Below are 13,690 nucleotides of genomic sequence, written 5' to 3' on the forward strand. Positions count from 1 at the left end.
TATTATTTCTACCATCACGCACTTTTCCTTTTTAAACTCATTCAACCCTTTTGAAGTAATAATGGAATCGAAAATGAAAATTTAGCTGTTCGCTGCTGTTATTGCCAGCCATTTATTAACCGTCGATCAGAATATTCTAGCCATCGTCATAAACCTTGCTCCACACGTAGTGGATACACATCCTGGATTTTATAGGTGACATCTTTCATGACACATGATACTGTCAGATCCACCTGTCAATCGCTCAACCTGCTCTTTGAAATGTTTATCGCAGTGAGCGCTGAATATTAAGCTCTGTGCCCCTGTCTGTACACTAAAATGTGGGGTAAAATATGGACCAACCAATATATATATATATATAGTAAAAGAAAAAGAAGAAGAAAAGAAAAGAAAAACATGCAAAGTTTGAATTGTGAGTATTTATGACTCAAAACCGCACCCTGCCATGATGACTTTAGAGCTAGATGCAAGCTTCAACTGTAGGAGATAATAATAATAAACCCCACACAACAATTCCAAACTCATTCCTCTTCAATTCACCATTAGCAACATCCACGCACATGCATGAATAGGTAAGTATTTTATAACTTTGGTTAAGTTCAAAGAGACCGTTGTTGACATTTGAAAAAAAAAAAAAACTCCCGCAACACACTCGAGATGGCTGGGAATCCAACCCCCTACGCGTCACCACCAACATCAACAGCGGATGTCAGAAAGATTAAATATATGAACACAATTGATGCGTATGACCAGTGGGCTAAGGCAAGTGCTTTCTATTTAGTACTTCGTTTTTTTTTTTTTTTTTTTTTTTGTTTGGTTTTGGCTCGGATAGCTGCCATGTCGTTACGTACACTCCCGTTGCATTTCAAATCCATTATCAGGGGCAAGGGGAGAAACAGGAGTGCATCCACGTAGCTCCAAAGCGCCAATATTCACCAGGCTATATCTAGTACACCACCGCACTGAAAAATGAAAATTTATAAAATCCCATATCACAGAGTCATGTATATGCATACAACTCCCAGCACATGAAAATTTTTTTCTTTTTTATTTCCACAACAAAGCCCATTGGGAAAAAAACTCCTTAACACTAAAACCCAGCTAACTAACCCTTCCCCTTATAACAGGTCTACGACACGGATGGAAACTTCCTCCAGGCCCTCGACACGCTTCAAATGCAATCGTTGCTTCCTAAATTTATCTCCCTCCTCCCCAAAATCAACTCCAATACCACAACCAGCGCGCCCAAACTCATCGACCTTGGCTGTGGCACGGGGAGGAACACGATCCCGCTCCTCCGCGCCGCCCCCACCGATGCAACAATCATCGGCCTGGATCCATCAAGTAAAATGCTCCAGATTGCTCAGGACAAGGTATCTGCATATCTTGCCAGAGTTGCTGATATTCCACCGGCAGGTGTAGTAGATAAGCAACGTGATGCGGGCCCAGAAGACGAGGGGCGAGTAAGTTTCCAGATATTTAACCTGCTCGACTTTAACTGTGCTGCGGAAGGAGCGGGGGGAGTGACAGGGCCGGCTGATTCAGATGGTGTTATATCCACACTTGTCGTCGAGCATGTGCCTGTAGATAAATTCTTCAGAGCGGCAGCGGGTATGTTGAAACGGGGTGGGGTGTTGCTAGTCACGAATATGCATTCGGAAATGGGGCGGATTAGTCAGGCGGGATTCGTAGACCCAGTGACTGGGGTGAAGATTCGCCCGACAAGTTTTGCGCATACGGTTGCGGAGATAGTCGAGGCGGCGGAGAGGGTTGGGTTTGAAGTTGAGGGAGATATTAAGGAGGTGAGGGTTAATGAGGAGTTGGCGGGGAGGTTGGGGCCCAGGGCGCAGAAGTGGATTGACGTGCAGGTGTGGTATGGGGGATGTTTTAGGAAGAGGTGAAAGGGTTTGGTTTTCGGAGTGGGCTTGAGGAATAGTTGGGAGGGAAGGGGGGAATGAGAAAATAGACACCGGATTCACCAGTGTTCTCATTACTGGTCAGACGGCAGGTATTTCACATCCAATATGAAAGAGAGCAAGCATATTTGTATACAAGCCATAGCTCAAAGAGATTGGTTATAATGGTTTAAAAGTATGCTTCCAGTAACCGCTGCCGATGTTGTACAAGGTTTGGATGTTTTCTGAGGTATCGTCCCAGAGGATTGTGTTTCCAACCCAGGTGCTCATCTAGTAATAAATGAGTATAAGCGAATACACTAGCATCAAATAGTCCGGGTTCAAGATTTCCAAAAAAGTGGTTATCTTCTCCTAATAAAGTAGATAGTGCTTGGAATGCGCTTTTGGCTTCCGCTTCGAGATCGTCCACGTCTATAAATGAGGATGATTTGAGGAGTTCGTTACGTGCAGCTTGCTGAAGTTGGTGGGCCAACATAGCTCGAACAATGGTGTTTGAGGTCGACGGATCAATATACAGTTTTCGCCCGATGTTGTTAAAGTTTTGGCTGTCTATATAAAAGGTGTACACCTATATGAGGTTATGGTTAACTGGGGGTTCGAATGGCATTGGAAAGATTTGGAACAGTGGGAGGGCGAGAAGTTTCATACCCAGGCATTTCGTACTCTGTGGTCCAGAAGAGACATGTACACGTCAAATCGCGAACTTAGCTGCTGGTCATCTTTGACATGGGTTTGTTCAATAGCCCACTTTTGGATCTTGTTCGAAGGAATTGGCAGCAGTGGATCAACGGAAGTGGCAACGGAAGACAGCGCTGGGAGAAGGAATGGAAGAGAACCAGTTGGTGATGCATGGTTATTAGACGCAACTGTCTCGAATGCAATGCCAACGAACTTGAGGTACGCCTGGCAAAATCCCGCAGATGTCAGTCCAACCAGCAAGCCGACAGGCGTTAGTCTGGACACAGGGGCTTGACTTACCTGCCACTTTAAACATTGCGGGTTGAACGATGGAGCTCCCCGTCGCGCCCCCTTGGTTGTAGTAAAGACGAACAAAGAGTTCTTATCTGATTGACGTGGAATGCGTTGGGGCAGTTCCGTTGGAGGATAGGTTCTCAAGGGGAACTTATCGAAGACACTTTTGATTGGAGCGGGCACGGATGGAAATCGGGTGGCAAAGCCGGGGACAGATTGGGCTTGCGAGGTAGCTGCAGCGTCATCCTCTGGCATGGCTGAAGTGCATTGGGATAGAGAGAGAACAGTTGGGAGCGCCGTGCCGTACTGACAAGCGATGAAACCTGATGGTATGTTTGGATAACCAGCTAGATTATTTAATTATTTTTTATTTTTATTTTTATTTTTATTTTTTACCTTTACGTATTTTTCCGCCCGGCAGCTTACCTCAGCCATCAACCGTTAACTAGTCAGTTACCTCAGCCGTCAACGGGTTGGGAGAGAGACCCATGGAAAGCCACCATCCGCAGTCGAGCCTAGCTCCAATGAAGAATGGGGGTTGGCGCCCACGTGATAGGCAGATTTGGAGCCCGACCAAAAGTCGCCGATAAAAAAAGGGCAGCGCTAACCAGATCTGGTGTCCAGGGCAGGCAGCACCCGCCGGATTGGGACTCGCTTCTGCCAGGGTGCTGGAGGAACCGTCATCGGGGCTTTGCCAGGACGGCTTTTTACTGCCAGATCTCTCTCTCTCTCTCTGACGGTTTGCGCCACATCGCTGCCCATACAGTATCTATCTGCCCCTGGTTTCCTGCATCTCTTCTTCCGCCCGATTGCATCTTGCTGGCTCGTATCATATGGGGAGTCCGTCTAGCGGTACAGGGGTTCCTGTCCACAACCCTATATATTTCATAAGCTAGCCGTTAACATCGTTGCCTCCTGTTACGTCTGCCAACTCGACTGGTCGACACGTGAAGGGGGAGGAAGCAATCTAGCGCTTATCCTCGATACAACAGCTGCCCTGGCTGGTCCCAGCAGTAGCGCGGGTTTGGTGGGGCTGCTGAGTAAAGGCTCTTTCCGCTGCTCAGTTTATCACCGAGTATTTCTGCTTTTGAGATCACTATTTCATTGCTGCGGAAGACCGGCTGTAAAGGTTGTTGAAAGACCAGAGATATACCTTTGGAAAGCGGTACACCAGCGTTGTCAGGAGCAGCGGTGCCCTTATGCCTTTAGATGAAGAGGGAGCGAAATGGTCGTGGTATGTTTCTCGCCCTATCCTGCGTCCGTATTCGAAACATTAACAACAACACGAACAACCATTTGACTCACAAGGAAATTGCTTATCCAGTGAGCCCTGCGTTCGCGGCCACCGATCTTCGAAATGTCAACACTTCGATCGCCTCATGATGAAGGTGCCAAAGGCTGGACGGCCGCTCGCCAAATGCCCTCATCCGAAGGGCACATGTAGCTGCCAGAAGTTGTACGCCTTCATGGTCCGAATTCCTAAGGGTAAGGCTGAGAAAGAGGCTTGGCTTTTCGTTGCTCTAATAGCTCTAACTCTTGTGGACAGGGTCGAGTTGTTTATGCCGACCACTCTATCAGGTCCCCATGGTCGTAACAGAGTCCGGGACATCAGGAAAACCGGTGGCCGGTCTTCCTGCTGTATCAGCTTCCTCCATCACCAACACAAACCGTATCCAAAAACGTTCGAGTCGCCGAAGTAGCCTTCAAACTGCCCCGGAATTGATTGCGAAAGTTGTGGACGAAATGGAGACCGCGTCTAACGACAATAAAGTGTCCAGCTCCCCTGCACGGAACGTTCGATGTCCTTACAAAACTGAACGGTATTTCCTGCCTCCTCGAACCTCGGCTGATTGTTCCAACGGCCAATCACCAAACTGCGGTCTCCACCTCCCAGATTTACTTCCAACCCAGCCTCAAGCCCAGGGGTCTGTCATGGAACCTCCATCCACCAACGACGGTTGTTGTGCTTCTAAGAGCCCAATGGAACCTTCCTCTCAGCCGTCCCGTTCATGCTGTTCTACAAATAGCCCAAAATCAGAAGAGTTTGATGCGACTGTTGGGGAGTTCAAGCAAGAAGACGGCAGCAGATCTTCTCAGCAACCCAACCCTCATCAATCTTCACATACTATTCCACCAGATCGCAATTGGGAACGTCGATCATTTCTAACACCAGATCTTTCTGTACAGACTCAAGAGCGACATAATATTCTACCACATTTTCCAAATAGAAATTCGATTCCTCATTTCCAGATGCGTGGGTCATCATCTACCCCCGTAACGGGTTATCCCTCTCCGAATGCTGTGTCTCAATACCACCCAGTCCACCACCCGCAAAGCCCTTTTCCCCCCTCGAATATACCCACTGTTGCTTTTCATTCCCCCCGACTTCCAAACGACTCTCAGTTACACAATTGTGTCTGTGGGGATGATTGTCAATGTTTGGGTTGTGCCTCTCACCCTTTCAACAAAACCACACGAGAGCACGTACAGCAAATGGGTTACCTGTTGAATTTTGCAGATGATGATCAGCAGTCTGAACGAAGTGACAATAATGCCAACAAGCCATCCTTTGACGGCCCACCAGTGCCTGCAGAGTTCGAATATCACAATTGGTCACCAAGTAGCCTTCCATTCCAGGATTCTCATCAGCTACCTTGGAATGGCCCACACACAGGACCCACTCTTAACGGCTCCGGATCACCCTCATCTGGTGGCCCCACTGTCTATAACTCAAACCATGGCGAAATGATGATGCAGCCTGCCGCCTATTACGAGCTGGAATACCCCGCCGATTATCTGGACCCATGCACCAACATGACAGGAACCTGTCAATGTGGCATTAACTGTAGCTGTGTTGGCTGCTTGACCCACAGCGGACACGATGGCGTTCAACTTGAGCTCTCTCCTCCTCCGGATACTACCCTAGAAGGAGCAGTTACCGACACTGCAAAGTCCGTGCCGCCGTCCACACCGTATTCCCCTAGTCAACTGAACGGTGACATCAACCCCTACCTCAATCATGAAGATTTGGCAATCCAAATTCAAAACTCAGCACCCAGATCTCCTCTTCCTGCTTAACAGGTGTAGTGTGTTCCGTGCCGATTCCATCCGTCGGCCTCTGTTTTATATATATATATATATTGGGACTCCACTTTCCATTACTATTGCTGTTTCATTTTACCTTCATTTCGTCAAGAAATTGAGCCACGCACCATATTACGATGTCAATGATACCCCCATACAACGCTTATAGAGAAGGCCACCTAATTGCAAAAGTTTTGTATTTAATTGCTCAACCCACACACACACACACACACACACCCTTTTTTTTTTTTTTTTTTTTTTTTTTTGTTTTTACTGTACACCCCTGTTGTAGCCTTGGCTCTATTTACCATTACTTCACAGTGGTGAATATTCACTGGACGGATATATGGGAACCACGCCACGAAACCGCTTCATGGCTCTTATGGCACTTATATTCTTTTTAACCTCTGTACAGTCTGGTCAGTGGTCAGTCCCTATTATTACACTGCATATATTTACATCTGCTTTCCGCTTGAGTTTTGCTCCTTGTGCATCATCATCACCATTGCCAGGGTGTAAGGGCCTTTTCAACTGGCATCTCTATTCTTGAGATTAAAGAGGGCTAACTATTAAATTACTATGCCTATTTCAAAGAGATTCTTATGAACATGTGCCGACATTGAATAGCCTCTAGTATCATGCCAAAACAATCAACCCTAACATCAACATTAGTCTATAAAACTCTATGACAAATATGACAGAATGTTTCTCATGCACATTTTATGTATGTATCCATGTGTAAATACCTGGACATGAAATCATACAATAATGAAGTTCTAGCACGTCACAGCTTAGCCTTGGACCTCAAATGGAAAAGTAGGAAATATGGACGAAGGACAACAAACAGGACGAAAATTGAAAAGACAAAGAAAATTGGCGGAACTCATTCCCACCCTCTATATAGATTTGTCTATTTTGCCTTTTTTTATATATATATATATGGGGTGTAGGGAATTGCGTAAAGTTTAAAGGTGTAGCTACATTAACTTTCCGTTCCGTGTGGGATTTGTTCCATTTTTATACAAATCGGGTGCCTAAGTGTCACATCACAATCTTTTGCTATATCTTGGGAATACGTACACCCATTTCTCCTATTTTCCTTGCTTTCCCCCCCCCCCCCCCCCTCTCTCACTTTTCTTCCCCCTCTCGTTCCGTCTCGTCTTCACGATTTCGTTTGACGGAATGCGTTTGTGTTGTAGAATGATTGGTCGCCTCGTCGGAATGATGCTGTGTTTGTTGTAGGAAGAGATGGTGGTTAGCCTCGTTTCATTTCTTTTCATCATCCTTTTATTTTCCTTTTCCGGGTAGGCGGAATTAGGTGAGGCGAAAGGAAGTCCGGGCGGAAGTTCATATATGTCTTTTTCATCCCGCAGAGCAGCTGCGACAGGGGGGGAATTTGGGGTAGATGTCGGGGCACCGAGAGGTCTCGGGGATATTTTATTTACCATCTGCTTCTTCCCAGGCTCGTCCAGCACCGAAACCTAACCCAATCCATGCAGGCCATGCTCTCCGTTTAAATAAAAGAACTGAGAAGATGACACCGAACGAGACGCCGAGGGTGGAGCGGATGATCATGGAGGATATGGCGCGGTCCCACTATTTGTCCATGCTCATGGTTTTGAGCTTTGATATTAGCCATTGAGGATTGTAATTGGTATAAAGGTTGTAGTCTGGTGTTTATCCGCGTCCGTACCTTGTCATTCAACAGAGCCTCGCTGAGCGGCTTGGTCGATTGCGGCACCACGGGTTTGGATTCGTTGGAGTCCGCCATGGTGTCTGGGAGGGGAAAGCTGAAGGTCCGTTGTTAGTATATATAACCTGCAAGTTGCAATTGGGGGGGCTAATGTAGTTTACTTGTGTGAATGTGCGGAGGCAATTGGGCGGCGGGCGCAAAAGGTGTTGCTGAACGGCCTGTTGCGGGTGTATCTCCTCAGTTTATCCTGTCTATATCTTTCCTGGTCGGATTAATTCATCTGTGACGGGCTCGGATCGGAATCGGAAAAACGTAGTTAGTACCGGAAGCTGTGCACGGGCCACTTTACTTCACTTCGCGGGTTAAAAAAACAGTTACATAGGGTGGAACATGATAATATAAACCACACAACGCTACGCTCCGAGTGGCAGTGCGCTTTTACTATGGCTCCAACTCTGGAGGTGAGTGATTCTCCGGTTGAATAGTTTTATTTTCAATTTATTCTTTATGGAGAGAAGAGATGCTAACGTTTAGCCCGCTTCTCATGAAGTCTCCCGGTTCCGCCCACCGAACTCTGCTAGAGCTTGAGAAAGGTACCAGTGGCCCCGCAAGCCAACTGCTGGAAGCTGCGCGGGTAATTGGGGTGGATTTGTTTCCTTCATGTGATTCAAGGACGGCGGACAACAGAGGCACTCCAGCTACTGGTGCGCAGGCCAAGAAGCAGAAAACCTCCGCGCCGAAGGAGGAATGGGTCCTGCGATGGCTTCTGAAAAAATTGCGAGCTTCCGCACAACAAGGGCAGTCGCAGTCGAGCTACAGGCTAGATGTGAAAACGTGGATCCTTCTTCGACTGCTCTTCGATCGTATCCCCGTGAAAACATTAGCGTTCATTCTCACTGAAAATAAATTTCTCTCGATACTGAAGGATTCTTTGTATGACTTGGCCAATAACGCATCGACTTTCCATCCCGAGCGGCCTATTGCACAGGATGCACAACAATCTGAATCGAGTGTGACGATACATGAATCTCCTGTGCCTGTGGTGTCGAACAGAGGAAAGAAGAGAAAGCGGACTGAGAATGGGGGGGAACTTGTGGAGCCGACTGAGAGTACATCCGGTTCGTGGATTGATACGTTTTACGCCATCTTGTATTCCGTAAAAGCTCTTGTTGGTTTGTCGGAACAAGCCCTGGAAGATAAATCGACGATTAATTCACAGCTAAAGCTCGTGCTCAGAGGAGAGCCACAATTATCGGCGGCAATTCTGGGACGCTCCTTTGAATTAGCCCAAAAGGCAGTGGTGGAGTGGCATACAGGAGTTTCCGATTTTGGGATACAGTTGCTATTTGCCTTATCCTCTGTGCTGGATATTTGGAGGCTTAGTTCTGAGCGTCTGGGTGACGGCACTGACTTGCCAAGCAATGTAGGTGGTTGGATTTCTACTCTCCTCAATTGGTAATATACTTACTGAGATACTCAAAAACAGGATACGTTCCCGCCGCTATGTTTGTTAGAAGCATTAAATATCCTAACGGCTCTGCAACATTTTACTAGTGAATCAGCCGAAATTAAAAGTTTGAGACAGGGCATTGAACAGCTTGTCGTCCTCCATTTCATCCTCCCTGTCCGCCAGTCATTTTTCTCAGAACATTCTAAAGAGTCTAGGAACGCCAATGATAAACTTGATCCCGCCCAAATTAAACTCGTCTTCAAGGATATTAGCTCACGTTGGAAACAGTCTCAGGATATTTCGAATACAAAACTATTGCCCACATTGCTGGACATTGCCATTCGTGCAGTTCCTAGAGACACCTTTAGGAGACAAGAAAACGAAGCTCCTTGGCTTGAGACACTTTTTGTGGTACTATCGACCATCGCCGGATGCCCTTTATTCGAGGACGTCGTATGGAATAAAACCCATCGGCATATCCCGATTTTTGAAAGCCTCTTACAAGTTACTATCGATAGGAAAGTAAACATTTCTCTTGACACCGTAACCCTGTATGCAACTCGATTTTCTGGTCTTCTCGACATTCAAACCGAGCAGATTGTCCAATGGTCGTTAATATCGAAAATAATTCGGGCGGGAGTCGATGTGTTTCTTCCCAACTCTGGAATTGACGAGAGTAATCAATTGCTTAGCAACCTTCTTAGCCAAATTACATCGTTATGGCTGGGTAACAACGTTATTTCAAGTGAAATATACGAAATTATTAAAATTGGCATTGTTATCCCCCTACTCAAAGGGTTTGCTGTTGCAAGGGATATTGGTTCATTCCTGGATATCTGGTCAGAGCAACTGAAATCCCTCGAAGCTGCTCGTTTAAATGGGGCAGATATATCCTACTTCTCTGTCTGGGAGGATGATGATCTTGCAGCAGCGTATAGACCGCTGGTCGCGGACCTTTTTTCGGAGAATCAGACCAGAGATCATCTCCAAGATATTTTAACACAACACTCATTTGAAAGCGAAAAGGACTCTGCAAACCAGTATGCGGTTATCGTGCTTCTCGATGCTATTTTGAGATCACCATTGCCTGACAACGACTCACTGTTCCGAGGCCAATTATTGGCCCAGATTTTTAGTATAATATCGAAATCAATAAGATTGAAACAGAAACAGAAATGGAGATGGCGTCTCTGGCGCCTTTCTCAACGATTTGGTGATCAGCACGTCTTGTCAATGGGTGATTTGACCACCTATCTTCGCATGGACCTGCTACCTAACGCAGTAAGCTTATTGCAAACCTTTCATAGGGGCACTGAATCGGGCAAATCTAGAAACGATTGTCTTGAAGCTTTCGAGGCTTTCAAACTTGTCGTGCTAGCTGCTGGAAAGGCAGATAGTCCTCAGTACAGAGAATTCTTGAATACAATAATCCCGTTCATTGTGCCTGCGTTTAGCCAAGTTGCTAAATCCACGGCACCCGCCTGGAATGGGCGAGCAGAAACCATGGTTTCACCTTCATCCGTCTGCATTGGATATCTAGTTGCCCTGCTAGCGACACCCGTGGCCGTTTCTCGTCTTACATCTGAAAACCGCAGGCTGCTATTTAACAGTATTCTCACAGCTGCGGAACATGCTGAATCAGATGTATTGGTTTCCTTCTCAGCGCAGACGACAGTAGAAAGTCAATTACTCGAAATATGGCGCTCATTCGTTTCTCACGATTGGTTACTAGGTGCACCCGCGGCGGTTTACGAAGTTGTTAATACACTTTACCATAATCTCAAAGAAAGATGTATCCCTGACAATCTATTAATATCAAGCCTTTTGAGCATTCCAACCCGGTTAATTCCACGTCACCAGCGTGGCATGCTCTTGGATTTCTTACAGCACGCTATGCTCCGGGGGCAGGTGAACTCTACGGAAATGTGTACTGATATTCTGTCCTTGATGACAAGACTAGCAGATCTTCCCAAATCATCTGCCCAGCTCACAAGTAACTGGGATGAATTGTGGAAACTTTCTGATGCCATATCCAGCAAGAATGGGGATTCGTGTGGTATGCCTCCGTTTCAATCATTCCGCCAGCTATACCAAGTAATCATTGATCGCGTTCTTGACTCGTCAGATGTTCAGCGACATTTATACTTGCAGAAAACATTTGATAAAGTATCTGCAACAGTACCTGAATACGACAAGGTCAACTTCGATACAATGGAATTCTTCATGCTTGGTTTGTCGCTTCGAACACTCCGAGCCCATCAAGAGCACTTCGATGGCGAACTCAAGGTCGAAAATTTGAATGCATTGCGCGAGAGAGTATTTAATATCCTTATCTCCGGGTTACAGTCCGTGAACAAAGTGATGAAGAAGAATAAGGAACCACTGGATGTTAATACATTAACAGGGGTTCTGAATGCGTTGGAAGATTTTGAAGACTTGGTAAAGGCAAGTAAGGACGTACAAAAGGCCATTCGCAAACTTGAGGAGCGAATGGATACAGCGAGCGATGATATTCACGTGAGAAGGCTTGTTAAGCGTCGCCTTGTCGCGTCTCAGAAGCCTGGCAAAGACCTCGACCAAATCTTAATGCAGTCTCTTTCGTTGTTCCCTATAGATCAGCTCCATGGCAACGAACAGAAATTGCATGTACGAGATATCCACCTCAGACTCTCCTCTTTACCAGAGAAGAAACTCGTCAGTCTTATACGTAAAGTTCGTGATTCGGGCTTCTCAGGCAAAGATGCTGCTCATCGACTTCTACTTACTGGTATCGCCATCTCCTGTTTGGAGCCCATTGAGGATACAGATGGCGAAGCATCGCAGGAACTGTCCGCTCTTTTCACAGCATTGTTAGCGTGCCTGGTTCATAGTGCCACGATTGAGCCGTTTTCTCTTGCTACAGAGTGTCTTGAGATGATTCTCCGCAACAAATCAAGGTGCATCACACAGTGGAACATAGACAATACCCTAGGCACCCTAGCCGTCACAATATCCCCGTCAGGACCCAAAATCGCAGGGAAATATTCAAAGGTTATCTATACCCGCACCTGTCATCTCTTACGCCTCCTGTTCGGCCAATACCGACAAAAGATCAGCGGAAGATTCCACCTAATCCTACCAGTCATGCAACGCCTACTCCGCCTCCTCTTCACGCCTAGCTCACGGCCACAAAAGTCCTCCTCCCGCTTTCAATCGACCACCCCGCCATGGGCCGATGACATCAAAACTCTCCATCAACCTTCCAACGCGACTCAATTCAGCCGCCTCCTAACAACGCTCTGCGACCCAACCGTCTCCGCCGTGCAACGGGGCCATCGACCCAACAGCGGCCTCACTGACAATACGAAAAAAGTAAAGAGTCTTGCCGGCCAACATTTGCAATATCTTGTCATGGAATATGCCATGTGTCAGCTGCGGGGCCAACTGGCGCCGGAGGTGAAAGCAGCGCTGGTGCCTGGACTTTACGCTGTTTTGGATGTGATGTCGAAGGAGACGATGAGGGGGATGAATGCGGCAATGGATTCATCGAGTCGTGCGGTGTTTAAAGGGCTGTATGATGATTATGTGCGGTTTGGGAAGTGGAATCATGGTGATGGGTAGAAGTATGATGTTTGTCAACATTACTCTACACGCAACAAATACCCCTGTGCACTATATGTATATATATTGAAGTGAAGTTACCATTTTTCAGTGTTCATTTTGCAGGGTAAAAGATTTTTGTCTGTTGCGTACTATACGTCGGATTGACATCGGTCGTCAGCCCTTTTTGATTGACGAATTAGGGTTGGCGGTGTGCATAATAACTATCTGTTGTGGCAGTAACGTAATCCACCACTCGATGAGCACCCTCAATATATATTATTTTTTCAATTTCCAACCTTAACAGCATGATCAACGAAGAAGCTATTAAATTAGCAATTGAAGATTTAAAATTGCAGAAGGTTCCAAATTACCTTGCTACTGTCAAAAAATTCAAATCAATTGAATGACAATGATACATTGCTATAGAGATGAAGCAGTTTCAAATTTTAAAGTCATTTTCAGACACTTGTAAAAAGTTTATCAATTTACAAGAAAATCAACTTTTATATGTAAAACATCTTTAAAGTTAAGAACTTTTGCTTGAGTTGACAAAAAAGAAAAATAAAATCAACTAAATGAGTTATTTCTGCAGATATCATGAAGATAAAATAAAAATATCTATTTATAAATAATTAATTAAAAGTAATAACTTTTAGATTATTTCTTTATATTTGAGTATTTTTATATTTATATAAATAAGACTTGATTTAATTATAAAAGTGATTAAATATTAATTACTCTATTTTTTTAATTAAATATAATTTAAAATTTTATAATTTAAAAAAATTATAATTTATAGTAAAAATTAAAAGTTTATTTTATTAATTATAAATATTTTAATTAAAATTCTTTAATATTAATATATAAAAATAAAAATAATATATAAAATATTTAACTAAATAATTTTAACTTTATAAAGTAAATAATTTATTTTATATTTTTATTAAATAAATAAAATAATAATAATTATTTTAAAATTTATATTAATTTAAA

At 44.9% G+C, this 13,690-nt stretch overlaps 5 protein-coding genes across 5 annotated transcripts; 3 read left to right on the forward strand and 2 right to left on the reverse strand.

Annotated features, from left to right (window-relative positions):
- Positions 1-657: 657 nt before the first annotated feature.
- Positions 658-1,901, forward strand: PAAG_00514 (methyltransferase small domain-containing protein; the record flags this gene model as incomplete). Its single annotated transcript, XM_015844044.1, has 2 exons — positions 658-780; positions 1,128-1,901. 2 exons carry the CDS (start codon positions 658-660, stop codon positions 1,899-1,901), a joined length of 897 nt encoding a protein of 298 aa, XP_015700379.1.
- A 184-nt stretch (positions 1,902-2,085) lies between these two features.
- On the reverse strand, positions 2,086-3,143 carry PAAG_00515 (hypothetical protein; the record flags this gene model as incomplete). Its single annotated transcript, XM_002797930.2, has 3 exons — positions 2,086-2,484; positions 2,565-2,819; positions 2,895-3,143. 3 exons carry the CDS (start codon positions 3,141-3,143, stop codon positions 2,086-2,088), a joined length of 903 nt encoding a protein of 300 aa, XP_002797976.1.
- Positions 3,144-4,087: 944 nt separating this feature from the next.
- Positions 4,088-5,966, forward strand: PAAG_00516 (hypothetical protein; the record flags this gene model as incomplete). The annotated part of the gene is made up of 3 exons (XM_015844045.1): positions 4,088-4,122; positions 4,213-4,373; positions 4,435-5,966. 3 exons carry the CDS (start codon positions 4,088-4,090, stop codon positions 5,964-5,966), a joined length of 1,728 nt encoding a protein of 575 aa, XP_015700380.1.
- Positions 5,967-7,409: 1,443 nt separating this feature from the next.
- On the reverse strand, positions 7,410-7,743 carry PAAG_00517 (DUF543 domain-containing protein; the record flags this gene model as incomplete). The annotated part of the gene is made up of 2 exons (XM_002797932.2): positions 7,410-7,568; positions 7,666-7,743. 2 exons carry the CDS (start codon positions 7,741-7,743, stop codon positions 7,410-7,412), a joined length of 237 nt encoding a protein of 78 aa, XP_002797978.2.
- A 466-nt stretch (positions 7,744-8,209) lies between these two features.
- Positions 8,210-12,715, forward strand: PAAG_00518 (hypothetical protein; the record flags this gene model as incomplete). Its single annotated transcript, XM_015844046.1, has 2 exons — positions 8,210-9,088; positions 9,152-12,715. 2 exons carry the CDS (start codon positions 8,210-8,212, stop codon positions 12,713-12,715), a joined length of 4,443 nt encoding a protein of 1,480 aa, XP_015700381.1.
- Positions 12,716-13,690: the final 975 nt, after the last annotated feature.

The sequence above is a fragment of the Paracoccidioides lutzii genome, assembly GCF_000150705.2.
Source record: "Paracoccidioides lutzii Pb01 unplaced genomic scaffold supercont2.1, whole genome shotgun sequence".
Classification (NCBI taxonomy): domain Eukaryota; kingdom Fungi; phylum Ascomycota; class Eurotiomycetes; order Onygenales; family Ajellomycetaceae; genus Paracoccidioides; species Paracoccidioides lutzii.